The 25807-nt window shown below is 54.5% G+C and overlaps 1 protein-coding gene and 1 pseudogene across 1 annotated transcript; both read left to right on the top strand.

The window, feature by feature from the left end:
* The first annotated feature begins 10932 nt into the window (after nucleotides 1-10932).
* LOC117093535 lies at nucleotides 10933-13703 on the top strand (annotated as a pseudogene).
* A 20-nt stretch (nucleotides 13704-13723) lies between these two features.
* On the top strand, nucleotides 13724-23617 carry ATP4A (ATPase H+/K+ transporting subunit alpha). The gene is made up of 16 exons (XM_033225774.1): nucleotides 13724-14049; nucleotides 14652-14850; nucleotides 15156-15265; nucleotides 15346-15480; nucleotides 15970-16162; nucleotides 16730-16905; nucleotides 18012-18148; nucleotides 18234-18384; nucleotides 18490-18658; nucleotides 18748-18902; nucleotides 20004-20127; nucleotides 20641-20786; nucleotides 22231-22364; nucleotides 22697-22798; nucleotides 22883-22974; nucleotides 23164-23617. Exons 1-16 carry the CDS (start codon nucleotides 13957-13959, stop codon nucleotides 23190-23192), a joined length of 2145 nt encoding a protein of 714 aa, XP_033081665.1. The 5' UTR covers nucleotides 13724-13956; the 3' UTR covers nucleotides 23193-23617.
* The last annotated feature ends 2190 nt before the right edge of the window (nucleotides 23618-25807 follow it).

The following is a 25807-nucleotide window of genomic DNA, read 5'->3' as shown; positions in this document are numbered from 1 at the left end:
CCAGACTGATTTTGGGCTTCAGCATCGCCAGCATCCTGGTGGGCTGCATTGTGATCATTTGCTACATTGTAATCAAAAGCTTGAAACAGAAAATATGAAAGCCTGCCTGCCTCAGTGAGTAGTGGACTGTTCCCCTTGGAACTAGGACATCAGTAACTGCCTGTGCTGGAGGAAGTCCCCCTCCATCAGCATTTTTAAGAGCAGTAAAGTTTATGAGGAGGTTTCCACTTTCTGATTCATCTGCTGTGTGCATGTATGTGTGTCCACATGTTCACATCTCCTGTGTGTCCACGTTGCCAGGTACCATGGGACTCTCATATATATAATGAACATTTATTGGGTAACAGTGCTGGGCACTGTTTTAAGCCTTAGTGGTTCAGTGCTGATTCAGGCAGATGAGGTATTTCCCTCCATAAAATGTACATTATATTCAGAGGACACTGGAAAAAAAGAGTAAAAAGAGTAAAATATAAAGCAACAAGATAATTCGAGGTCAGTGCTGTCTAACAGGACTTTTTTCAATGATAGAAATTTCTATAATCTACTTGGTCCAATATGGTGGCCACCAGCCAAACATGGCTATTGGCTCTTGAAATGTGGCTAGTGCAACTGAAGAACTCAACCTATTTTTTTGTTTAATTATAGTTGAATTTAATTTGCCACATGTATTACTGGCTACTATACTGGAAAGCACAGTTCTAGGTGGTGAAAAAACAGAATGAAATAGGAACATCAGGCCGGGTGTGGTGGGAGGCAGAGGTTGCAGTGAGCTGAGATCCTGCCACTGCACTCCAGCCTGGGTGACAAGAGCAAAACTCTGTCTCAAAAAAAAAAAAAAAAAAAAGAAGAAGTTAAATTACAGTAAGCTAAGGTCAATTTATTATTGCAGAAAGAAAAATGTTTATAAATTTAGTGTAGCCTAAGTATAGTGTTTGTAAAGTCTATGGTGGTATAGAGTAATGGCCTAGGACTTCACATTCACTCACCCCTCACTCGGTGACTCATCAGAGCAACTTGCAGTCCTGCAAGCTCCATTCATTGTAAGTGCCCTGTACAGATGTTGTATTAGTCCATTTTCCCACTGCTGATAAAGACATACCCGAGACTGGGTAATTTATAGAGAAGAAGAGGTTTAATAGACTCCCAGTTCCATGTGGCTGGAGAGGCCTCACAATCATGGTGGAAGGTGAAAGGCACGTCTTACATGGTGGCAGAGAAGGGAGAATGTGTGCAGGGGAACTCCTCTTTATTAAACCATCAGATCTTGTGAGACTTACTCACTATCACAGAACAGCACGGGAAAGACCCGCTCCCATGATTCAATTACCTCCCACTGGGTCTCTCCCACGACACATGGGAATTGTGGGAACTACAAGATGAGATTTGGGTGGAGACACAGCCAAATTATATCAGATGTGGTACCACTTTTATCTTTTATACTGTATTTTTACTGTACCTTTTCTATGTTCAGATATGTTTAGACATACAAATACTTACCATTGTGTTAAAAATTGCCTACAGTATTCAGTACAGTAAGATGCTGTGCAGGTTTGTAGCCTGGGAGCAATAGGCTATATCATATAGCCTAGGTGTGCAGTAAGCTCTCCATTTAGGTTTGTGTAAATATATGCTATGATGTTCAAACAATGACATCACCTAACAATGCATTTCTCAGAACTTATCACCATTGAGTGACTGGATTTCTCAGAACTTATCCCCATTGAGTGACTGGATTAAAGCAATGAGTGACTGGATTTAAAATCCAAACTGAGCATTTTTCAGACTGAAAGGGGAGTTCTGAAGAACCTGCTAGGACCAGACCTAACTGGAAGCACCAGCAAACCAAGAGGTAGTGCTTACTGGAGAACAGGGATGGTTTAGGGAGACAGAAGACAACAGGGGTTATGTGCGGTGGCTCACGCCTGTAATCCCAGCACTTTGGGAGACCAAGGCCGGTGAATTACTTGAGGTCAGGAGTTTGAGACCAGCCTAGCCAACATGGTGAAACCCTGTCTCTACTAAAAATAGAAAAATTAGCTGGGCATGGTGGTGCAGGTCTGTGGTCCCAGGTACTCAAGAGGCTAAGGTGGGAGGATCCCAACCTGGGAGGTTGCTGTGAGCTGAGATCACACCACTGCACTCCAGCCTGGGTGACAGAGCAAGACTCTGTCTCAAAAAAAAAAAAAAAAAAAGCAGCCAACAGGATACTTTGAGGGTGTTATAGGGCCAACAAGGGTATTATAGGAGTCAGTCGGGGCATTGCAGGGTTATTTTCCTACAAGAAAGGCCAAGTTCACTGTGGGTTGAGTGTTCCCAGCACATTCCTATTGCTGGGGTTGATTCTATTGGTCCCCATTCCTTGGCGTCTGCCGATCCTTCTCAGTCCTTCTGCAGACCCCGCCCCTCCCTCCACTGGGGTTCATGCCTGTGTGACTGATCTCTGGAGCCCAGAGGTCGAGGTCATAGAGACAACCATCTACAAGATGCCCTTAAGTGTTCCTGTGAATGACTGCCTGCCTCTCTGCATCTTTTTCGTCTTTTGTTTCTTCCTGCTGGGAATTGCCACTGTGCCATCCTGCTTGGTGGGTGGGGACTGACCCTCCGTCCCCCACAGTGAAACATCCCCCGCCCCATCTTGTACCCCTTTCCACGGGTGCCTCAGAAGCTTCCCCTCTTCTCTAGTTACCAGCCCCAACCCCTTCTCCATCCCACCCTTCCTGCTGCCCTGGGACTTGTCCTCACTTTGTTCACAGTCCTGCCAACCCCACTTCTTCCCAAGGTCTCCCAGCATGCCCTCCTACCTGGGCGTGCCCAGGACCCCCACACTGTCTTCCTGCATTGCCTCCTCCTCTCCTTTGCCGAATCCTCCCTCCCCCAACCCTGATCATGGCCTTCAGTTTCACTCCAGGTGGCCCTTTGGCAATTTCACCCCTGCTTAGAAAATTTCACCCCCATCAGCCTGTCTTCACTTCCATAGGCACGGATAGTGAGCCATTTGGAAAACAACGTCAGTACAAAGAGAAACTGCAAGCTGGCTTTGGGCTTCAGCATCAGGGCCATCATTCTGAGCTTGTTAATGATCCTGCAGGTTCTTGTGACAGCAGACAGCCCAGAAGCAGGAGACCCATGAGCCAGAAGCCCTCTTGTAATTGCCCTGTACCCTTCACAGTTCCAGGCACCACAAGGCCTCCTTGCTCCCCTGGGAACTTTTGAGCTTGGATTTGGACATCAGCACCCTGCCCTTGCCCCATCCCATGGCAGAAGTCTCTCCACCAGTACTTTTTTTTTTTTTTTTTTTGAGACGGAGTCTCGCTCTGTCGCCCAGGCTGGAGTGCAGTGGCCAGATCTCAGCTCACTGCAAGCTCCGCCTCCCGGGTTTATGCCATTCTCCTGCCTCAGCCTCCCGAGTAGCTGGGACTACAGGTGCCCACCACCTCGCCCGGCTAGTTTTTTGTATTTTTAGTAGAGACAGGGTTTCACCGTGTTAGCCAGGATGGTCTCGATCTCCTGACCTTGTGATCCGCCCATCTTAGCCTCCCAAAGTGCTGGGATTACAGGCTTGAGCCACCACGCCCGGCTTTTTTTTTTGAGCTGGAGTCTCACTCTGTCGCCCAGGCTGGAGTGCAGTGGCACAATCTCGGCTCACTGCCACCTCCGCCTCCCAGGTTCCAGTGATTCTCCTGCCTCAGCCTCCCCCGTAGCTGGGACTACAGGTATGTGCCACCATGCCTGGCTAATTTTTGTATTTTTAGTAGAGACAAGGTTTCACCATGTTGGCCAGGCTAGTCTCGAACTCCTGACCTCAGGTGATCTGCCCATCTCGGCCTCCCAAAATGCTGGGATTACAGGTGTGAGCCACTGCGCCTGGCCCTGAATATGATTTTTTAAGATCCCAGAGTGAGGACGGCCTGGAAATTTCCTGAAGAAGTGAAGGGCTCTGCACCCAGCCCAGGACGGCTGACCTTTCCAATCTGCACAAAGGTGGGAGAGGAACAGAATGCAGGGGCCTGGCTGCCAGCTTAGCTGGGCTGGGGGCCAACTCCTTGACTCCTTGACAATTTTTTCAATTCTGACCACCTGCCCCTGCCCCTGGCCTGGAGAGGAGGGAGAAGCAAGGTCCCTGCATGCCCAGCCCCTCGCTTTCATCCTCCCAGGGTAGAGGGGGCAGGGTGACCTGCTCAGGAGGTGAAGGGCATTGCTGGGCCCATTATCTTATCAGGGAGACGCAAACACTGTACCCAAAGTCATGGTCACAATGACTCCTGTCACTCGGCAAACACTCCCCAAGGGCAGCTCGGGCCGGGCAATGCAGGGCACACAGTAGTGACTGAGACATCCTGGGTCCTGCCCTCATGGATCTGGAGGGGGAGATGAAATGTCACCAAAACATGACAGCCCAGAGTGGTCAGGGCTGTGATGGAGGAATTATAGGGTCAGACTTGTCAGGACTGGGATGGGGGAAGCACAGGCAGGGAGGTGGGGGCTGTGACAGGGAGGCCCAGGGGTCTGTGGAAGCCCAGGGAGGTGCCTGACCCAGCCTGGTGGGATGTCTAAGGCTTCCTGGAGGAAGGATCGTCTGTGCTTAACAGGAAAGGTGAGGAGGGGTTGAACGTGGGGAGGAGGTAGGGTGCACGCTTCAGGTAGAGGAAATTGCATGTGCCGAGGTTTTGAAATGATCATTTGGAAAAGTAGAAGGCCTGGGCGGGCAGGATCCCAAAGCATGAAAGGGAAAAGTGGAAAGTGGAACATGGGAAGGAAGAGGAATAGCCAGGGGTCTGATTCCATCAAGGTTTACAGGGTGCTGGGTCCCTAAGAGTGTGTATGGCCACAATTCTAGGATGTTATTGTTCAAATTCCCCTTCAAACCCACGTAATGTTCAACATCCACCTTTCTTTTTTTTTTTTTTTAGATGGAGTTTCGTTCTGTTACCCAGGCTGGAGGGCAGTGGTGTGATCTTGGTTCACTGCAACCTCTGCCTCCTGGATTCAAGAGATTCTCCTGTCTCAGCCTCCTGAGTTGCTGGGATTATAGGCATGTGCCACCATGTCCAGCTGATTTTTGTATTTTTAGTAGAGATGGGGTTTCACCCTGTTGTTCAGTCCTGAACTCCTGACCTCGTGATCCACTCGCCTTGGCCTCCCAAAGTGCTGGGATTACAGGCATGAGTCACTGCGCCTGGCCAAATTTTTGTATTTTTAGTAGAGATAGGGTTTCACCATGCTGGCCAGGCTGCTCTCGAACTCCTGACCTCCAGTGATCTGCCCGCCTCAGCCTCCCAGTGCTGGGATTACAGGCATGAGCCACCGCTCCTGGCCCATCATCCATTTAATAGTCTGTCCTCTGCCCCCTCTTTCTCAAGAAAAGAAAAATTTTTTCAATTCTGACTACTAATTGTTCTCAAAAAAGTTTCCAATGTTCTATGCGCCCCAGGCTCAGAGAAACTTGCACTACTGTGGACCGTGTCACGCTTGCAACATTCTTGTGAGAAGTTTCTTTGCCCCTGAGTTGTGCTAGAGGTTGTCCATCTGCCTGAAATGGCATCGTGTGGTCCACCCAGGCTTCATTCCAGGGTGCCAAAGATTTGGAACACTTCCCAACTTATCAGATCCTGCCTGTGGACTAAGGCCTCTGTGTTCACCTCCCAGAGACAGGGGTTAGTATTGCTTAGACACACGGTGAAATAATAAATTGCACAAGCAAAGACCCTCCCCACAAAAACACAGAACTTGCGTACCATCTGAAGACTACAAAATCAAGGGAGTAAGTAAAAGTATTTACCCATGAACCCAGCTGAGCAGGCGACGGTCAGAATGGACAAAAGTGGCTGGGTGTGGTGGCTCACACCTGTTATCCCAGCATTTTGGGAGGCCGAGGCGGGTGGATTACTTGAGGTAAGGAGTTGGAGACGAGCCTGACCAACATGGCAAAACTCCGTCTCTACTAAAAATACAGAAATTAGCTGAGCATGGTGGCGCACGCCTGTAGTCCCAGCTACTTGGGAGGCTGAGGCAGGAGAATCGCTTGAACCCAGGAGGTGGAGGTTGCAGTGAGCCAAGATCCCACCACTTCAGCCTGGGCGACAGAGCAAGATGATTGTGTCTCAAAAAAAAAAAAAAAAAAAGAAAGAAAGGACAAGGCCTTGGGGCTGCCACAGGCATCCACTGTAAGGGGTCAGGTGTGGGAGGTCTGGAGTCTTAGGGGAAGTGCTGGGGGCTCAGGCAATGGTTGTATTTCAATTACTTTAACCACCAGGGCAGCTGGGTGCCAGCCCTGGCTGTGGCAGTGTTTTGAGTAGAAAGTAAAGAGGGCATAGAATGGTTTCCTGATCACTCCCTAAGGCTCTTGAGACCCCTCCCCACCACGTCCACCCTGCCCTAGACAAGTTACAGACTCAAAAATGGGGCATGGCCTGACACGGTGAGGTTGGGGGGACACACATGCCTTCTGTGTTCCTGCCAAAAGCACACAACCCGAACCTAATCATGAAGAACCAGCAGCAAACCCACACCGAGCGAAGTCTACAAAATCACTGACTCATACTCTTCCAAAACGCCAAGGTCACAAAAGATAAGGAAAGACGGAGGAATCGTCACGCAATGGAGGAAGCCAAGGAGATACAGCAACAGAACGTGAGGTGTGGTCCCGGACTGGATCCCGCACTAGGAAAAGGACATTAGTGGGAAAACTGGGGAAATTCAAATAAATCCTCTAAATCGCGGGTGTCCAATCTTTTGGCTTCCCTGGGCCACACTGGAAAAGAATTGTCCTGGGTCACACATAAAATACATTAACACTATCGCTAGCTGATGAGCTAAAAAAAAAAAAAAATCACAAACAAATCTCGTAATGTTTTAAGCAAGTTTACAAATTTGTATTGGGTAGCATTCAAAGCAGTCCTGGGCCACGTGCGGCCCGCAGGCCATGGGTTGGACAAGTTTGCTCTAGATTATTTATTAGTGTTTGATTAATGTTAATTTCCTGAGTTTGATCATTAGACTGGGATTATGTAAGGAAATGTCCTTTTTCATAGAAGACACATGCCTAAGTATGGATAAAGGGGATCCTGTCTCCAACTTGCTCGCAAATGATTCAGCCAAAAATTTCAAGAATTTTGGCCAGGCACGGTGGCTCACGCCTGTAATCCTAGCACTTTGAGAGGCCGAGGTGGGTGGATCACTTGAGACCAGGAGTTCGAGACCAGCCTGGCCAATATGGTGAAACCCCATCTCTACTAAAAATACAGAAATTAGCCAGGCATGATGGCGGGTGCCTGTAATCCCAGCTGCTTGGGAGGCTGAGACACAAGAATTGCTTGAATCCAAGAGACAGAGGTTGCAGTGAGCCGAGATCATGCCACTGCACTACAGCCTGGGCGATAGAGAAAGACTGTCTCAAAAAAAAAACAATTCTATCTATCAATCATCTATCATTTATCATTTATGTATCCATCTATTTGTCTAACATCTATTATCTATTTTTATCTTTTTTTTTTTTTTGAGACAGTCTCACTCTGTCACCCAGGCTGGAGTGCAATGGCACGATCTTGGCTCACTGCAACTTCCACCTCCCAGGTTCAAGTGATTCTCCTGCCTCGGCCTCCCAAGTAGCTGGGATTACAGGTGTGCACCACCATGCTCAGCTAATTTTTATATTTTTAGTAGAGACAGGGTTTCACCACGTTGGCCAGGCTGGTCTCAAATGCCTGACCTCAGGTGATCCATCCGCCTCGGCCTTCCAGAGTGCTAGGATTACAGATGTGAGCCGCGGTGCCTGGCCCAGTCCTCCTAACGAACACCAAACAAAAAGGAGACACAGTATCGGGTTGAAGTAAGAGGTATAGATACAGTGGGGTAAAGGAACAGAACACAGTAGGGTGCAGTATTACAGAGTGGACGCTCTGAAGAGGTGACATTTGAGCTGAGACCTGAAGGAGGTGAGAAAGCCAGTGCAGACATCTAAGGAAGGGGGCCCAGGCAGAAGGAGCTGTAAGTGCCAAGGTCCTGAAGCAGGAACGACCTTGGTCTGTGCAAAGTGCAGCAGAGAGGCCAGTGCCCCTGGAAACCTAGTAGCGATGGAGGCAGGACAGATGACCAGGGCCAGATCTTGCAGGAAGGAGTGCAGAGTTTATTGTGAGTGGGAAGGGAAGGCTTTGGAGGGTTGTAAGCAGAGGGGTGACACAAGCTGTCTAACACGGCTCAGAGCTGACGGGCGCCCAGTGAGCAGGTAGATTCACTGCAAAGACAGTGTGCGGCCCCACGCCACCTCCTCTTTGGAGGTTTCTTCTAGCAGGCTGGGGATGACCAGCCATGTGGGTGCGGGGAGGAGCTCCGGCTGCCCAGCAACTTTGAGTTTCCCAGGTGACCTGCCCCAGCGGAGAAGGACATTGCCAGCAGTGCAGTTATCTTATCAGGTGCACTCTCACCTGCTCCTGGAGACATGCCCACCCCATAACATACCAAGGTCCCCACCATTCCACTGGCCTAGCCCCTCACTACTGCCCATGGAGGTCCCTACCTGAGGGATAAGGAGGGAGTCCCCAGGCTTCCTGGCATCTGTCACCAAACACCAAGCTCAAGCCAAGACCCTCGGACACATCCTTTCCCCATGTTGCACCTTGGTTTCCCCATCTGGGGTAGGGACAGGGAATGGTTGAGAGCTGTAAAGGCTCTAGCTGGATATGTGAGTCCCTCTGAGCCTCAGTTTCCCCCTCTGCACAACAGGAATGATAGTGCTGCCTGTACAGGGTTTTTTTGCAAAGACCCGTGAGGTCACACGTGCAGAACATGGCATGTGTACGGTGCTGCTGTGGTGAAGTTCGCGTTTTTCCATTGGTGGTGCCATACAAGAGCCAGGCTCTGGGGTCAAGCCTGGGCTGGAACCCTGTCCCTAATTCTTAGATGTTGAAATCTTCTGCAAAGTCCCTGGTAGGGGCTAAGAGAACATCGCTTTATAGGGCTGCTGTTAGATGCTAAGGAAACCATTCCAGTGACACACAGAGCATACCCAGCCCATAGTGAATAGTCAGAGTTCAGTAAACATTCAGCCACCATAGAGAGTGTTGTAAGCATGGCAGGGTGTGGTGGCTTCTGCCTGTAATTCCAGCACTTTGGGAAGCTAAGGCGGGTGGTTCACCTGAGGTCAGGAGTTTGAGACCAGCCTGGCCAACATGGTGAAACCCTGTCTCTACTAAAAGTACAAAAATTAGCCAGGTGTGGTGGTGCGCACCTGTAATCCCAGCTACTCGGGAGGCTGAGGCAGGAGAATCGCTTGAACCTGGGAGGCAGAGGTTGCAGTGAGCCAAGATTGCACCACTGCACTCCAGCCTGGGTGACGGAGTGAGACTCAAAAAAAAAAAAAAAAAAGTGTGGGAGCACCCTCCTCTTCCATGCCTCTTCAGGCACGTGCTATTTAGACTGAAAGAGGACACTCTGCAGCCAGCCGATCTGGTTCTCACTCCATTACATCCTAGCCTGTGATGGAGTCATATGAGAGTGACTCAACCCCTCCATGCCTCAGTTTCCCCATCTGTAAGGGGTCTTGTCCCCTGAAAGGGTTATTGGAAGGTTAAATAAGTTAGCACGCAGAAGCCCTCAGCACAATGCCCATTGGAGCAAACCTTATGTTTGCTCTTCTTGTTGCCGGGGCTGTTCCCAGGGGCTCCCCGATCTCAGGGCAGGTTGACATGGGGGGATCTGGGCGGGGGGAGCAGCCCAGGAGGGAATGCCTGAGGCACCCAGGCCTAGAGGTCGCCCCAAGGAGCCCTGTAATCAGCTGTGGTCGGGCGGTTCTGCTCCACCCCCCGCCCTCCCCGGGTATATCAGGACTGGTCCGGGCCCAGGCTCTGTCGGGTGGGAGCACAGGCACCGGACACCATGGGGAAGGCCGTGAGTGGGGCCCAGGAGTCTGGGGTGTGGTGGGGACAGGGGTTGCAGTGGAATCTGAGGCCTCCCTCCCCCCATCCCATCCATCCCCAGGAGAACTACGAGCTCTACTCGGTGGAGCTGGGTCCCGGCCCTGGTGGGGACATGGCTGCCAAGATGAGCAAGAAGAAGAAGGCGGGCGGCGGGGGTGGCAAGAGGAAGGAGAAGCTGGAGAACATGAAGAAGGAGATGGAGATTGTGAGCTCTGGCTGGGGAGGGCCGCGAGCTGGAGGGTGGGCTGGTAACCACACAAGTGGGCAGGGAGGGGGCCAGGAGAGCCCAGAACAAGCATCCTGCCCCACCCCACCACACAGAATGACCACCAGCTATCAGTGGCGGAGCTGGAACAGAAATACCAGACCAGTGCCACCAAGGTGAGCTGGAGACTGGGAGGGTACAGAGGGGGGGGGGAGAGAGGGAGGGAGAAGGAGATGGAAGGAGGGAGATGGAGAGAGGGAGAGAAGGAGAGAGGGAGAGAGAGAGGGAAAGGGAGAGATGAAGACAGGAAGATATGGAGAGATGGAGAGAGAGAGGGAGAGGGAAAGGGAGAGATGGAGAGAGGAAGATATGGAGAGAGGGAGAGAGGGAAGGAGGGAGGGAGGGAAGGAGAGAGGGAAGGAGATGGAGGGGGGAGAAAGAGGGAGAGAGGGAGAGAAGGAAAGAGACAGGGAGGGAGATGGAGAGAGGGAGAGGGAGAGAAGAGAGAAAGCATTAGAGAGAAAGGGTTAGACACAGAGATGGAGAGAGGAGTAGATGAAAAGAGATAGCAACACAGAAAAGGCAGAGACAAATATGGAGAGAGCAGCAGGAGAGAGACACACAGAAAGGTGAGTGAGGAGAGACAAAGGGAAAGATGAAGGAGGGAGGGAGAGACGGGGAGCGGGGGCAGGAACCAAGAGACAAAGAGATGAGAAGAAGCAGGACAGACCGAGCTGGGGAAGTGAAACCGAGGCAGGGGGCTTCCTTCAGGGTGTGCATGTGGAGGAAAGCCCCCAGCACCGCCTCGCCCTACCCCTCTGTCGTAGGGCCTGTCTGCAAGCCTGGCTGCTGAGCTGCTGCTGCGGGACGGGCCCAACGCGCTGCGGCCACCACGGGGCACCCCAGAGTATGTCAAGTTCGCGAGGCAGCTGGCTGGGGGCCTGCAGTGCCTCATGTGGGTGGCTGCCGCCATCTGCCTCATCGCCTTTGCCATCCAGGCCAGTGAGGGGGACCTCACCACCGACGACAATGTGAGTCATGTTGTGGGGGCAGGCTTGGGACATGGGGACCTGGGAATGGAGTACACTGAGAATGGGACTTGGGACAAGAGGGGCAGAGGAGGATGGGGATAGAGGAACATGAAAGGCAGTCTCAAGACAGGGGTCACGGCAGGTGGAGGACATTGGGATATGGATGGGGCAGACCCAAGGACACAGGGACACTGGGGTGAGTCTCAGGTATGGGGACATAGTTGGGGGCATAAAGAATATGGCAATGCAATACGTAAGAGATGGGACTTGGAGGCTGGGCGTGTGGTTCACGCCTGTAATCCCAGCACTTTGGGAGGCTGAGGCAGGCAGATCACCTGAGGTCAGGAGTTCGAGACCAGCCTGGCCAACATGGCAAAACCCCATCTCTACTAAAATTACAAAAATTAGCCGGGCATGGTGGCAGGCACCTGCAATCCCAGTTACTCGGGAGGCTCAGGCAGGAGAATCATTTTTTTTTGTTTGTTTTTTTTGAGACGGAGTCTTGCTCTGTCACCCAGGCTGGACTGCAGTGGCCGGATCTCAGCTCACTGCAAGCTCTGCCTCCTGGGTTCCCACCATTCTCCTGCCTCAGCCTCCCGAGTAGCTGGGACTACAGGTGCTCGCCACCTCACCTGGCTAGATATTTGTATTTTTTAGTAGAGACGGGGCTTCACCGTGTTAGCCAGGATGGTCTCGATCTCCTGACCTCGTGATCCGCCCGTCTCGGCCTCCCAAAGTGCTGGGATTACAGGCTTAAGCCACCGCTCCTGGCCTTGGAGAATCATTTGAACCCGGGAGGTGGAGGATGCAGTGAGCCGAGACCATGCCACTGCCACTCCAGCCTGGGTGAGAGTGAGACTGTGACTTAAAGAAAAAAAAGAGGTGGGACTTGGAAGCAGAGGACATGCAGTGCAGACACAGGACAGACTGGGGCATGGGGAACAGGAGACCCTGGGACTCAGACATGGGACACCACGGCAGGGATACAAGCCTCAGGACACAGCACATGGAGAGACACAAAACATGAGACACAGAAGCACAGAGACAGAGAGGAAATGGAGGTGTAGGGCAAGGGACATTGGACATATGGCAGAGATCAGGGCAAGGGACATGGGGACTCAGGGACATGTGACATCAGACAGAGGCTCGAAAAGTCATGGTCGTGGGACACAGGATGGGAACTTGGAGATACGCAGACATGGGAGACACAGGACACAGTGACTGGGGAGCTGGAACACGGGGGCCGTGGCCACGGAGGACACAAACCATGACGCACAAGGTCTACAGCACATGCAGGGATGGGGATGTGAGGACGCAGGGAAAAGGGGGCCCAGGGGACACAAAGGTGGCAGCAGATTATGGAAAATCCAGGATGTGAAACTGAAGACACAGGGAATACAGGCCATGGGAACAGGAGGAGACATGGGGCAGTGGACATGGGGAATGCAAGGCTTGGGGACACAGGAGAAAGGAACGTGTCAGACCAAGGCACACAGTGATTTGGGGCACAAGTCACAGATATGGGGACACGGAAGACTGAGGATTCAGGGCCAGAGGATAGGAAATATACACAGGAACACAAGACACTGAGAAGACAGGGCAGGCCAAATGTGGGGTATGAGGGACGTGGGAAGGGGGCTAAAGGCTACAGGGAATGGTACATGAGCTTCCTAGTAGGCGGGGAGAAGCATGGGGAAAACCAAGAACACCAGGGCACCAGGGAGCAGGTGGGTGGCCTCAAGTAGGCAGCTTCCAGCCCCTCTGAATAACTCCAGCCCTGTCCCTGTCCCCAGCTGTACCTGGCAATCGCTCTCATTGCTGTGGTTGTCGTCACTGGCTGCTTTGGCTACTACCAGGAATTCAAGAGCACCAACATCATCGCCAGCTTTAAGAACCTTGTGCCACAGGTGGGTTCCCCAGCACCCAACCACTCCAGATCCCAGAGACTCCAGACTGCTCGGGTAGCCTCCTCCCATCAGGCCCAACCTGCCCCTCATCCGTGGCTTCCATCTTTCCCCATGGGTCCCAGTTCTCTCCATCCTCTACCTCCCCATGTGCAACAGCTCCCACCCCCTCAAAGTCCACCTCAACTTTGGCATCCCTGCCCCGCAGCAAGCCACTGTCATTCGTGATGGAGACAAGTTCCAGATCAACGCCGACCAGCTGGTGGTGGGCGACCTGGTGGAGATGAAAGGCGGGGACAGAGTGCCCGCTGACATCCGCATCCTGGCGGCCCAGGGCTGCAAGGTGGACAACTCCTCACTGACGGGGGAGTCTGAGCCGCAGACCCGCTCACCCGAGTGCACGCACGAGAGCCCTTGGAGACCCGCAACATCGCCTTCTTCTCCACCATGTGCCTGGAGGGTCTGTCTACTGGGCCTGCCTGCCCAGTAACTGCTGCCTCCACCGGTCCCTCTCCTGCTACCTTCTAGGACAGGGGGCTTCTGTCTCCCTGTCTCTCCCCTGCATGACTGCCACATCCCGGGGCACACTGCTTCTCTGTCTCCCACTGTCGCTCCCTTCTCCCCAGGTCACATCTTCCACTGGTGGTGACTGACTGTCAGCTCACACAGCAGTGCACACCCCACTGCTGCCCCCTATCCCTGAGTCACTCCTTGGCCCCCCTGCAGGCACCGCGCAGGGCCTGGTGGTGAACACAGGTGACCGCACCATCATTGGGCGCATCGCGTCGCTGGCATCGGGGGTAGAAAATGAGAAGACGCCCATCGCTATCGAGATCGAGCATTTTGTGGACATCATCGCGGGCCTGGCCATTCTTTTTGGTGCCACGTTTTTTATCGTGGCCATGTGCATTGGCTACACCTTCCTGCGGGCCATGGTCTTCTTCATGGCCATCGTGGTGGCCTATGTGCCTGAGGGGCTGCTGGCCACTGTCACAGTGAGTGGGGGCAGGCGGGAATGCAGGGAGCTGAGGGGCCTACCCAACCATCTGTTCTTTCCTCCACACTCCCCCCATCACCTCCCTGCCTGTCCATCTGTTCACTCAGCTCCCATCCACTCTCCCACCTTCCCATCATCCACTCATTCAGCAAGTGCATCCCGATGCAAGCCTGCCACACATTAAGGGCACAGAGACGATGAGGCCAGGTCCTTAACCGGAAGAGGATGAGGTCCTGTGCAGGCAGCCAGCATGTCACAGGGCCTTCCACAGTCAGCACCCAGCCCCAGACCAGCCCCCGGCAAGGTGCGGGGAAGGTTCCTCTTCTCATTTTGATTGTGTGAAGAGAATTTTCAGAACCTCGGCTGGGACAGCTCAGAGAGGGGCCTGGCTACTGTATCTGGGCAGACTGGGGAAGGAGTCCCAAACAAAGCACAGGCTCCACAAAAGCTGGGGCCAAGAAACAAACACCTGGTTTTTGCAGAAGCACGTTGCACATGCAGCCCCGCGGCTGGGGTAAAGCCTTCCAGGTTCTGTGAGGCGGGGAAGAGGACTGGAAGCAAGGGTGGATCCCTAGCCTGCGGTGCTCACCCCTTCCCCAGGTCTGCCTGTCCCTGACAGCCAAGCGCCTGGCCAGTAAGAACTGCGTGGTCAAGAACTTGGAGGCGGTGGAGACATTGGGCTCCACCTCAGTGATCTGCTCAGACAAGACAGGGACTCTCACTCAGAACCGCATGACTGTGTCCCATCTGTGGTTTGACAACCACATCCACACAGCTGACACCACAGAAGACCAGTCAGGTGTGGGGCAGGGAGGGCACAGGCGCCAGGGCAGGATCTGGTGGATGGTGGAGACCTGAAGGGGGCTAGGGAGGTAGGGAGGGCTTTGTACGAATGCAGGGCGGCTCGGCTCCAGGTCTCAAAGGAGACTCGCTACTGGGTGTAGAGGGAAGGGTCATCCTGGGGTTGGGTCCCTCAGCGTTGGGTGGAACCCAATCCCACCCAGGTCTGGGGAGGGGGCACGCGACATGAGCTTAGGAGGAGGGGGCTCTGTCTGGTCCGGGAGAGCCGCCATGCGGGACCCAGCCTGGACACCTGGTCTGCAGGGCAGACGTTTGACCAGTCCTCGGAGACATGGCGGGCGCTGTGCCGGGTGCTCACCCTGTGCAACCGCGCTGCCTTCAAGTCCGGCCAGGATGCAGTGCCCGTGCCCAAGGTGAGAGCCAGGGGACCTCCAGGGAATCCCGGGAGGCAAGTGTAGCCGGCTTCGCCCCTGACACCGGCCCCCGCTTCCAGCGCATCGTGATCGGAGACGCGTCGGAGACGGCGCTGCTCAAGTTCTCCGAGCTGACGCTGGGCAACGCCATGGGCTACCGTGACCGCTTCCCAAAAGTCTGCGAGATCCCCTTCAACTCCACCAACAAGTTCCAGGTGCGCAGCCGGCCCCGCCCACGGCCTGGTCCCGCCCACCTCGGGCCCAGCCCCAGGCCACACCCACATCAGGCGGGCCACGCGGGGCCTCGCTCGCAGCTTCCTCTCTCCGCAGCCAAACCCCACCCCATCTCCCGGTCTGCCTATGGCCCCGCCCACCAGAGGCAAGGTCCCGCTCATCACCCAGCCCCGCCCACAGCTTCTCCTCGGCGGTACTCTCCATGAGGAGCACCTCGCTCTCCAAATTCCGCCCCCAGCCTGCAACTCCGCACCCTAATTCTGTTCATTCCCTGCGCCCAGGACCCCAAATATGCGCCTAGCCCCGCCTTAACGCTCACCTTCTACGAAGGACCTCTCTACACAAGCCCCCACCTTCCACCTTCACCCTTCCCCGCAGCTCTCAGGCGCCGTACCGAGCTCTCGGCCCCACCCCTCTCCTCAGGCCCGCCCTGTTCCCCCGCCCACATCCCCGCCCCTCCCCGCCCACAGCTGTCCATCCATACGCTGGAGGACCCGCGGGACCCGCGACACTTGCTGGTGATGAAGGGCGCCCCCGAGCGCGTGCTGGAGCGCTGCAGCTCCATCCTTATCAAGGGCCAGGAACTGCCGCTGGACGAGCAGTGGCGCGAGGCCTTCCAGACCGCTTACCTCAGCCTGGGAGGCCTGGGCGAACGCGTGCTCGGTGAGATCCCTGGGCAGGGGAGGAGACTCTAGGTGGGAGGAGGAGCTAGCACAGACCCTGCCCACCCCTCCAGGCCCAGCCCTGACCGTCTTCATCCCTGGCTGCTGGCTGATCTGTCCTAGTCCACAGCCTCACCCTTGACTTTCCTTGTACCAGTCCTGACCCCTGTCTGTCCTCACTTTCTGCCTTGACCCCAGTCCTCACCTGGACTTTTCATCCTTATCCTGACCTCTGACCTCTCCCAATTTTTGTCCTGACGCCTTAAACTTCCCTGCCTCTACCCTAGAAAACAGATCTGTGGTCCAATTCTGGGCCTTTTACTTGCTGTGTGACCTCTGGCAAGAAATGTCCCCTCTCTGAGCCTCAGTTTCCACATCTGTAAGATGAGAATGGGCCTCACAGGGTGGTTGTGAGGGTAGATTCAGACAATGTGAGTGAAGGGGTCAGCACAGGGTCAGGCATCCATAGGTGTTTGGTGCAAGGGGCCTGGTTATTTTACTCATTTCCTGGCCCTGCTAAGGAAGGGTCTGCCCAGGGCTCCTCCCTGACTTCCCCGTTTCCGGCCAGGCTTTTGCCAGCTCTACCTAAATGAGAAGGACTACCCACCCGGCTATGCCTTCGACGTGGAGGACATGAACTTTCCATCTAGCGGCCTCTGCTTTGCGGGACTTGTATCCATGATTGACCCACCCCGGGCCACTGTCCCTGATGCTGTGCTCAAGTGTCGCACGGCAGGCATCCGGGTATGCCACTGTGGGGAGGAACAAGTAGGGTGAGGACAGAAGATGGCAGCGGGATTTGGGTTGAAGAACCCCATGACAAACCCACCTGAAACTGGCTTGAGCAAAAATGCATTGGTTTATGATACTGAAAAATTCTGGGGAATTAAGCTTCAGGTATAGCTGGATCCAGGAGCTCAGTGTCATTAGGAATTTTCCTTTCTCCATGTCTCAGCTCTGCTCTTCTCTCTGCTGGCTTTATTTGCAAGCACTCCCTCCACTTGGGGACACACACACCCCTGCTCAAGCAGCTCGAACTTAACTCCCACCTGTTTAGCCACCCCACAAAAAGAGAGTGCCTCTTTTTCAGTAGCACCAGATTGGGTCACTCATTCATCCCTGAGCCAGTCACTGTGGCTGGGGGATGGAAGACCTTGATTGGCCAGGTCTGGGCTTTCTTGCCCAGTCTTAGTCAGGGACCTCACTGCAACTGATGGTCTAGGGGAGAGGAATGGTTCCCCAAACACAAAACAAGGGTGGGAAAGCCAAGGCCAGGCAGGCAGTGCCCAAGCCCTTCCCATGTCTCTAAGGCCCTGTTAGATCAGGGCCTTGTTACCTTTCTAAGCTCGTTCCTTGGCCCTCTTTCCTTGTTCACTCCTCTGCGGTTATGCTGTCCTCCCTGCTGTTCCTCTGACAGTTTGGGCCTGTCCTCACCTCAGGGCCTTTGCACCTGCTGTTCCCTCTGCCAGGAACACTCTTCCCCCAGCTTTCCACGTGGCCAACTCTCTCGCCTCTTACAGGTCTCTGCTCAGATGTCACCTTCTCAATAAGCCCTTCCCTGGGTACACTTAAAATCGAGTCACCATTTTCTCCACCAAGCTTAATATGTTTTTCCCACCTTGTAGCATTCTATATAATTCATTTCTTTATTTTCTGTCACCCCCACTAGAATGTCAGCTCCTCAAGGACGGGGATTTTTGTCTCTTTTGTCTCTGCTATATCCCAGACATGTAGCAGGTGGTCACGTTTGGTCAAGTAAATGAACACGTGTATCAGCAGATGTCTCCCAGGGAGGACAGGGGGATTGGGCTGATCTGAAGGGGTCAGGGATCCGCTGGTTCCACCTACAGGTGATCATGGTGACGGGTGACCACCCTATCACCGCTAAGGCCATTGCAGCCAGTGTGGGCATCATCTCGGAAGGTAGCGAGACAGTGGAGGACATCGCTGCCCGCCTCCGTGTGCCTGTGGACCAGGTTAATCACAAGTAAGTCCCCCCCAGACCTCCTGGGGTTCTCCCCACATCTGGCACAGACTAAGGTCCTAGTGAGGTCTTCCCATCTCCTCCCCAGGGACGCCCGTGCCTGTGTGATCAATGGCATGCAGCTGAAGGACATGGACCCATCAGAGCTGGTCGAAGCCCTGCGCACCCACCCCGAGATGGTGTTTGCGCGCACCAGCCCCCAGCAGAAGCTGGTGATCGTGGAGAGCTGCCAGCGGCTGGTGAGCCCTGCTGATGAGAGCGGCAGGTGGGCAGAGGGGTGGGGCTGGTCCTGGGCCGGCCTCTCACTGACCACCCGCCCACCCGCCTGCACCCACTGCCTGCAGGGTGCGATTGTGGCCGTCACAGGGGATGGTGTGAATGACTCCCCAGCTCTGAAGAAGGCAGACATCGGAGTAGCCATGGGCATTGCTGGCTCGGATGCTGCCAAAAATGCAGCTGACATGATCCTGCTGGATGACAACTTCGCCTCCATTGTGACAGGCGTGGAGCAGGGTCCGGGCCAGGCCAGGGAGGGGGTGGGCGGTGTGGGCACAGGAAGGAGAGGGCTGTGAGGAGGCTGAGGTGCCTGCCCGACCCCACAGGTCGACTGATCTTTGACAACCTGAAGAAGTCTATTGCCTACACGTTGACCAAGAACATCCCGGAGCTGACGCCCTACCTCATCTACATCACCGTCAGTGTGCCCCTGCCCCTTGGGTGCATCACCATCCTCTTCATCGAACTCTGCACTGACATTGTGAGTCCATAGCCCAGGGTACCCATCCACAGGGTGCCCAGAGATACTTGCCCACGGATGGACAGGAGGGACAGAGACCACCACAGACACTCTTGGGCACAGAGTGACAGACAAGACCTGTGTGTGCAATGACAGCCAGTGCAGGACACACGGGTGGTAGGCAGGTGGACAGACCTAAATGGACAGACCTATAGCCATGCACACACAGGCGGACATTCAGGTAGGCCCAGGCCGACATGCACACATGGGGACTCAGATACAGATACTCAGACAGAGATGGAAACAGAATAGGTATCTAGCCAAACCTGAATCACAGACACGTGCCCCTAAACACACATGGACAAGTAAACGCCCTCAGATAGACCCCATGGCAGACAGACGGAAAAGAGCCACAGATACAGTCATGAATGCAGACAGAGGTATGGCTGGGTGGACAGGTATTTATTCGATAACATTTACATAGTGCTTTTTCTGGGCCAGACACACAATCATTTCCTTAATATTGTACTCATAACCATGCTATGAGATGAGTTTTGTTACTATCACCCCTTCTTTACTGATGAGCTCTTTGAGGCATAGACAGGTAGAGTGGCTTGTCCTAGGTCACTGGGCAAATAAGTGGCCTGGCTGTGCCTTGAGTCCGGGCAGTCACAGGTCCCACAGCCTGTGGTCGTGGTCAGTATGCTCTGCTGCCACTCTAGGCACAAGCAGATAAGGGGGCACGGTGACACCAAGAGACTGAAGATACAGAGATAAGGAGTAACGCAGAAACGCACAAAAGCAGAGATACAGTCACAAGAGAATTACACCAGAGACAGGGACAGAGAAACAGAACAGAGTGAGGAACAGAAAAAGAGAGAAAGGGAGACAGAGGGAGAAGATAAAAGCAGATGTTCTTATGAAGATGGACACCAGAATGCCAACACCCAGGGGCCAGTGGGGCCCAGGCTGTCCAGGCTGGTGTGGCTGTGCTGTCCCTGCAGGTCCTGCCTGCTACCCTCAGTCCTGTTCCTGCCCACAAGTGGGGGAAGGGGGACCCAGAGTGGAGGGGACAGGGGCCCAGCCAAACCCTCAGTCCCAGTTCCTTCCACTCCTGGCCAGTTCCCATCTGTGTCCCTGGCGTATGAAAAAGCCGAGAGCGACATCATGCACCTGCGTCCACGCAACCCAAAGCGCGACAGATTGGTCAACGAGCCTCTGGCTGCCTACTCCTACTTCCAGATTGGTGGGTGCCCATGGGCCAGGAAGCCTGGGGGTGGGGGGCTCTGCGCTGGGCAGGTTGCCTGCCCCAGGCTCTGCCTTGGGCTCTGGCTGGTTCTGGACCTCGGTGTCTGCATTTGGTCCTGGGTCTCCATTGTCCTCCGTGTCCCTATCTGTGACGATCTCTCTGGTTCCACTGTATCCCTGCTCTGTCTCTGACCTTGCTCTCCATGACCCTGTCTCTGAGTCATTGCCTGTTTCTGTCTTTTTCGGTCCTGGATGTGTCTTTTTCTCTCTGTCCCTGCTTCTGTCTGTCTCTGCCTCTGTGTCTGTTTCTGCGTCCCTGTCTCTGTGTCCTTGACCTTCTTTGTGTATCTGTGTCCCTGTCTCTTCATGTCCTTGTCTCTCTTCCCGTGTCCGTCTCTGTGTGTCCTTGACCTTTGTGTATCTGTGTCCCTGTCTCTCCATGTCCCTCTCTTCCCATGTCCCTGTCTCTGTGTCCATCTCTGTCTCCCTGTGTCCCCTTGCCTCTCTCCAGGTGCCATTCAGTCCTTTGCTGGCTTCACTGACTACTTCACGGCCATGGCCCAGGAGGGCTGGTTCCCACTGCTGTGTGTGGGGCTGCGGGCGCAGTGGGAGGACCACCACCTACAAGATCTGCAGGACAGCTACGGCCAGGAGTGGGTGAGCCTCGCCCCACCCCCTCCCATCCCTGGGTTCCCTCCTTCCCAGGGCCACTTGCCTTACGTGCAGCCCACTTGTTCCTCCACATGTGACTGAGTTCAGCCAGAGCATCCTGGACACCCAGACTCCCTGCCAGTTCTGGGGGCCAGGGCCTTTCCCACCATCTCCAGCTGCAAACTCCTGCTACTGACGATGGCAGCTGCAGACGGGTGTCTCCGCCCTGACACTAATGCATCATCTCAGACGTGGAACCAGGCCTCTATTCTGCTATTTTCCCTACAGCATCACTCCCACAGGGTATTTGCACATGTGGCCCGTTTTAATGAAGGCATGGAGCACAGTGAGGCTAGATTTGGCCAGCAGATGTGTTTAGTCCACCTGCAGAGTTCCATACGGACGAGGATATTTCCCTTAAACATTTTCTGTCATGGTTAAGATAGACATTGAAGCCAGACCGCTTGGACTCATGGTCTGGTACTGCTCCTCACAAGCTGTGTAACCCTGGGCAGGTTGCTTTGCCTTGCTGTGCCTGTTTTTTCACCTGCAAAGTGGAGAGAATACCAAAGTCTACCTCAGTGGTTTTCAGTTTGTTTCCAGACCAGCAGCATCAGCATCACCTGGGAACTTGTTTGAAACACAAATTCTCAGGCTCTGTCCCAGCCCTCTGGGAGCCCTTGCTGGGATTCTCATGCATGTTCAAGTTCCAGCACCATTGATCTACCTCCTAGGGTTACCCAGAGGATTAAATGAGCTAATGCGCGTGCAACACTCGGTACCTGGAGCAGTCGGGGATCCCCACAGTTAGCTGGTATTAGAAGGAGCTGTGTTGCCAGGCATGGTGGCGCATGCTTGTAATTCCAGCTACTTGGGAGGCTAAGGGATTTGGAGGTTGCAGTGAGCTAAGATCGCACCAGTGCACTCCAGCCTGGGTGATAGAGCGAGACTCCATCTCAGAAAAAAAAAAAAAAGAAGTAGCTGTGTTGAAGAAATGGGCTGCATAGTGGCTGCCCCCTTTAAATGGGGCACGTGCCCTCTGTTCCCCAAAGGCCCGCGGTGCCTGCCTCACCTATTTTTGCCATCCACCTGGCCCCTGGAGTCACTGAACTTTGCAAATCTCATCTGAAGATTTCAATTCTCCTTTCCCAGGCCCTTTCTTATGGGTGCCTCCCCCCTTCCACTATGAAAGCAGTCGGCCCAGCCTACTGCTTTCCCGGGCACTGTCATCCAAGGTCTGCTAGGCTGAGGTTTCTGGGCCCCAGTTTGGGGTCCTGCACACCTGACAGACTCTGCCTCTCACCTTCCCCCAACCTCCCACCCTCTGATGCAAGGCAGAGGAGCATTTAGGGGTTCACGGCCCTGGGACCCTATGCCCGGTGGGCTGCAGAGGCTCTCCGCCAGGACTCAGGCTGGACTCAGGCTGTTTCCGTTTGCCCCTGGCCTGCAGACATTCGGGCAGCGCCTGTACCAGCAGTACACCTGCTATACCGTGTTCTTCATCAGCATCGAGGTGTGCCAGATCGCCGACGTCCTCATCCGCAAGACGCGCCGCCTCTCCGCCTTCCAGCAAGGCTTCTTCAGGTGTCCCTGGCGGGCCCCATTCCTGCCCTCCAACCCCTGGTCCCAACTCCCATCAGATCCTGACTGTGGTTTAGAACAGCCGAAAAATGCTAGTGGGTGCCGGTGCCAGATGCTGACATGCCAAAAAACTTTTCTAACTGACCAACAGCTCCCCGCCACAGCCCCCTCATTTCACTAAAGGGGTGGTGCTGAGAGGCCCGCGCCACTCCAGTGTTCAGTGTGTAGAACACCTTCCTGCTGCTGCTGACATCTGACCTACTTTGACGCACAGTATCCTGATTTGCATCACGTCCCCAATTCCTAATGGCCTGTCCTATCCTGCCCACCCCCAGGAATAAGATCCTGGTGATCGCCATCGTGTTCCAGGTCTGCATCGGCTGCTTCCTGTGCTACTGCCCCGGGATGCCCAACATCTTCAACTTCATGCCCATTCGGTGAGAGGCTGTGAGGGGTCAGGAGAGGGAGGGGGCTGTGGGGCACAGGCCTGGGATGGCCTTCACCTTGCCATGTGCCTTCAGGTTCCAGTGGTGGCTGGTTCCCCTGCCCTACGGCATCCTCATCTTCGTCTATGATGAGATCCGGAAGCTTGGAGTTCGCTGTTGCCCAGGGAGTGAGTGTGGAGACTGAGGGCCTGGGGGCGGGGGCCTCGAGCAGCTGCACCCACCTTTGATCCTCAACACTTGGCCTCCAAGCCCTTGACCCTCCATAGCAACCAGCACCAATCTCTGACCTCTCAGCCCCTGGCCCTGCCTAAGTGGCACCCCCAGCACTGAGTCTCCTTTCTCCCTCTCTCTCCCAGGCTGGTGGGACCAGGAACTCTACTATTAGAGGGACAGCAGCCTTCAAGCATCTCTGCAACTGCCACAGCAGGTGGGGGCGGGGCTCGTGGGAGCCTCTAGACAGCCAGCCACCAAGTCATCTGAGCAACCAAGAGTCCCAGCCCCACCAGTATCTGCTTCTGCAGCCCACGGCACCCCACATTTGGAGGGACCTGCCCACTCCCCTCCCCCATCCCCAAGTTTGCACCTCCCGGAGCAGCAGCACCTGGGCAGTCCTCTGAGCTGGCCTTGGGAAAGCCCCCACCTGCGGCGGCGGTGGGGCTCTGACAGGGAGTACAGCTGGCCGCTCCTGGAGGGTGTTTCTGTCCTCAGGACTCCAGTCCAGGCAGGAGGGCTGCCCGGGGGCCCTTCGTTAAAGACATGCTTGTGTCCTGGGCGATGGTAATAAAACCAGCTCACGCTGACTGTGCTGTATCCGGTGCCAGACGCTGTCCTCAGCGTCTCTCATTAGTACTTATGATCTTCCACAGTCCTACACCTATACCTTCAGTGCCTAGGACACAGCCTGGCACATAGTAGGTGCTCAATAAACCTGCCTTGGGGAAATGATTCCTATTTCTTTGCCCAGGGTCATGGCATCTAAAGGCAAGCTGGGCCATGACCACAGGCACCCCCCATCACCTCTGGGCTTTCTCTGTTCTTAGCACCCTTCTCCCTCCTGGGGGCTCCCAGACACAAGGGGGCCCAAGTCATTTCCACATCAAGCATCCCCCACCCCCCACCGGTGTCTCCTCTCTGAGCCTACCTGCTTACTCCTCTGTCCCAGAAATGGCCAGTTCCTGAACAACTCCTGGAGGTGCCCTCCTCACACCCCTCACCTGAAAGGTTAACCCCATCCCTCCACCTCCCACCTCTGCTGCTCCTTTCCCAGCCCCTCTGTTCACTTCTCTTCCTCTTTCTTATGTAGCTTTCTCTGGCTAGGTCCTGGGCTTCTCCTTCCTCGTGACCACAGCCCCCCAGACCCCCATGGCTTCAGTTGTTTCTGCCGTGAGGTCCACATCTGTCCCCAGCTTCCCCCAGTGTCAGAGGTGACCTACACTGGTCTCTTCATCATCCTCCCTACCCCCCATACCTGTACCCATGCACTGACCCAATCTGATAGTCCCACTGTCTCATCAGTGTGGTCCCTTCTCCCTTGGAAACGTGGTAAACCCTTGGGCTTACAGGCCCCAAACTCCAGTTATCCTGGAACTCTTTGCTCCTCCCTTACCTGTTACCACCCCACGGCGCCCCCTGCCGGTAAATAAATACACACAGCCCACTGATCACCAACACCTCCGCTTGGCTTCCAGTTGCTACCCTAACCCCACCAGCCCTGCTCTCGTCCAGCCCTGGCCTCCTGGCCTCAGCCTTCCCACTCCAGACAACAGCCATGCAGAGCTTCCTAAAGCCAAATCTGACCCTGTCCTTCCTCTGCCTAGAGCTCTCCATGGTTCCGAAAGCCTTCTGTGATCTGACCCCTGCCAGCTTCTGTAGTCTCACAAGCCTCCTTGAACTCATTCCAACCAGTGATGTTCCCTTGGGAAAAACAGGCCCCCTCTCTGACCTCAAGACCATTACCTCTGCCTTGCCCCAATCACTCATTCTTTAGGTCTCAGCTCACATGTCCTCTGCTCAGGGAAGCCCGCACTGCTTCCACGGCAGGCCAGGCAGCTCCTCTGGATCCCCATAACCCAGGGTTTTCCCATCATAACCCTGATCACCTGCAGCCTGGCTCCCCACAGTCCAATTGCCCAGGCTTCACCATCTTCTGCCAACTCAGCCCTAACCACTCCAGTCTCTCTCCCTGAACCCCATGTAAGCTGGGATTATTCCAGCTGGTAATTTCTGCAACCTACACTTGTCTCAATATGTGTGAAGAGCTATGTGGGGCATGGAAGTGTGGGAGAAAGTGACCTTGTCACAAGTCCACCCAGATAGACTGCCCTATCTACTTCGTTTCCACATCTAAGTCAAGGCGATCAATCACTCCCAGCTCCCAAGACACCCGTGGACCCTGTCTTTACTCCAAACAATGAGAAAGAGTGGGCCTAGATGGCAGCTGCCCTGTCGGAGGGCAAATGCTCCCTCCAGAAACACTGAGATGGTCATAGCGAGCTTTCCTAGGCCTAACCTTAAAAAAAAAATCATGGGCCGGGCGCGGTGGCTCATACCTGTAATCCCAGCACTTTGGGAGGCCGAGGCGGGCGGATCACAAGGTCAGGAGATCGAGACCATCCTGGCTAACATGGTGAAACCCCGTCTCTACTAGAAATTACACCTAGCCGGGCGAGGTAGCGGGCACCGGTAGTCGGCACCGGTAGTCCCAGCTACTCGGGAGGCTGAGGCAGGAGAATGGCGTGAACCTGGGAGGCGGAGCTTGCAGTGAGCCGAGATCGCGCCACTGCACTCCAGCCTGGGCGACAGAGCGAGACTCTGTCTCAAAAAAAAAAAAAGAAAAAAATCATATGGAACCTCAACAGCCTAGAGGAAGAGGAGGGGCAACTGCCCTAACCTACTCCCTGGGGCACTCCACTGGGAACGTCAGGGCTGGGGAGCACCTTCCTGAGTGGGGAAGGTGTGCATCAAAGTGGAGCTTAAACATGACATTCAAAACTTGACACA

The sequence above is a fragment of the Trachypithecus francoisi genome, unplaced genomic scaffold (assembly GCF_009764315.1).
Source record: "Trachypithecus francoisi isolate TF-2019V2 unplaced genomic scaffold, Tfra_2.0 Lachesis_group12, whole genome shotgun sequence".
NCBI lineage: Eukaryota > Metazoa > Chordata > Mammalia > Primates > Cercopithecidae > Trachypithecus > Trachypithecus francoisi.
This window is presented reverse-complemented; position numbering and strand designations above follow the sequence as displayed.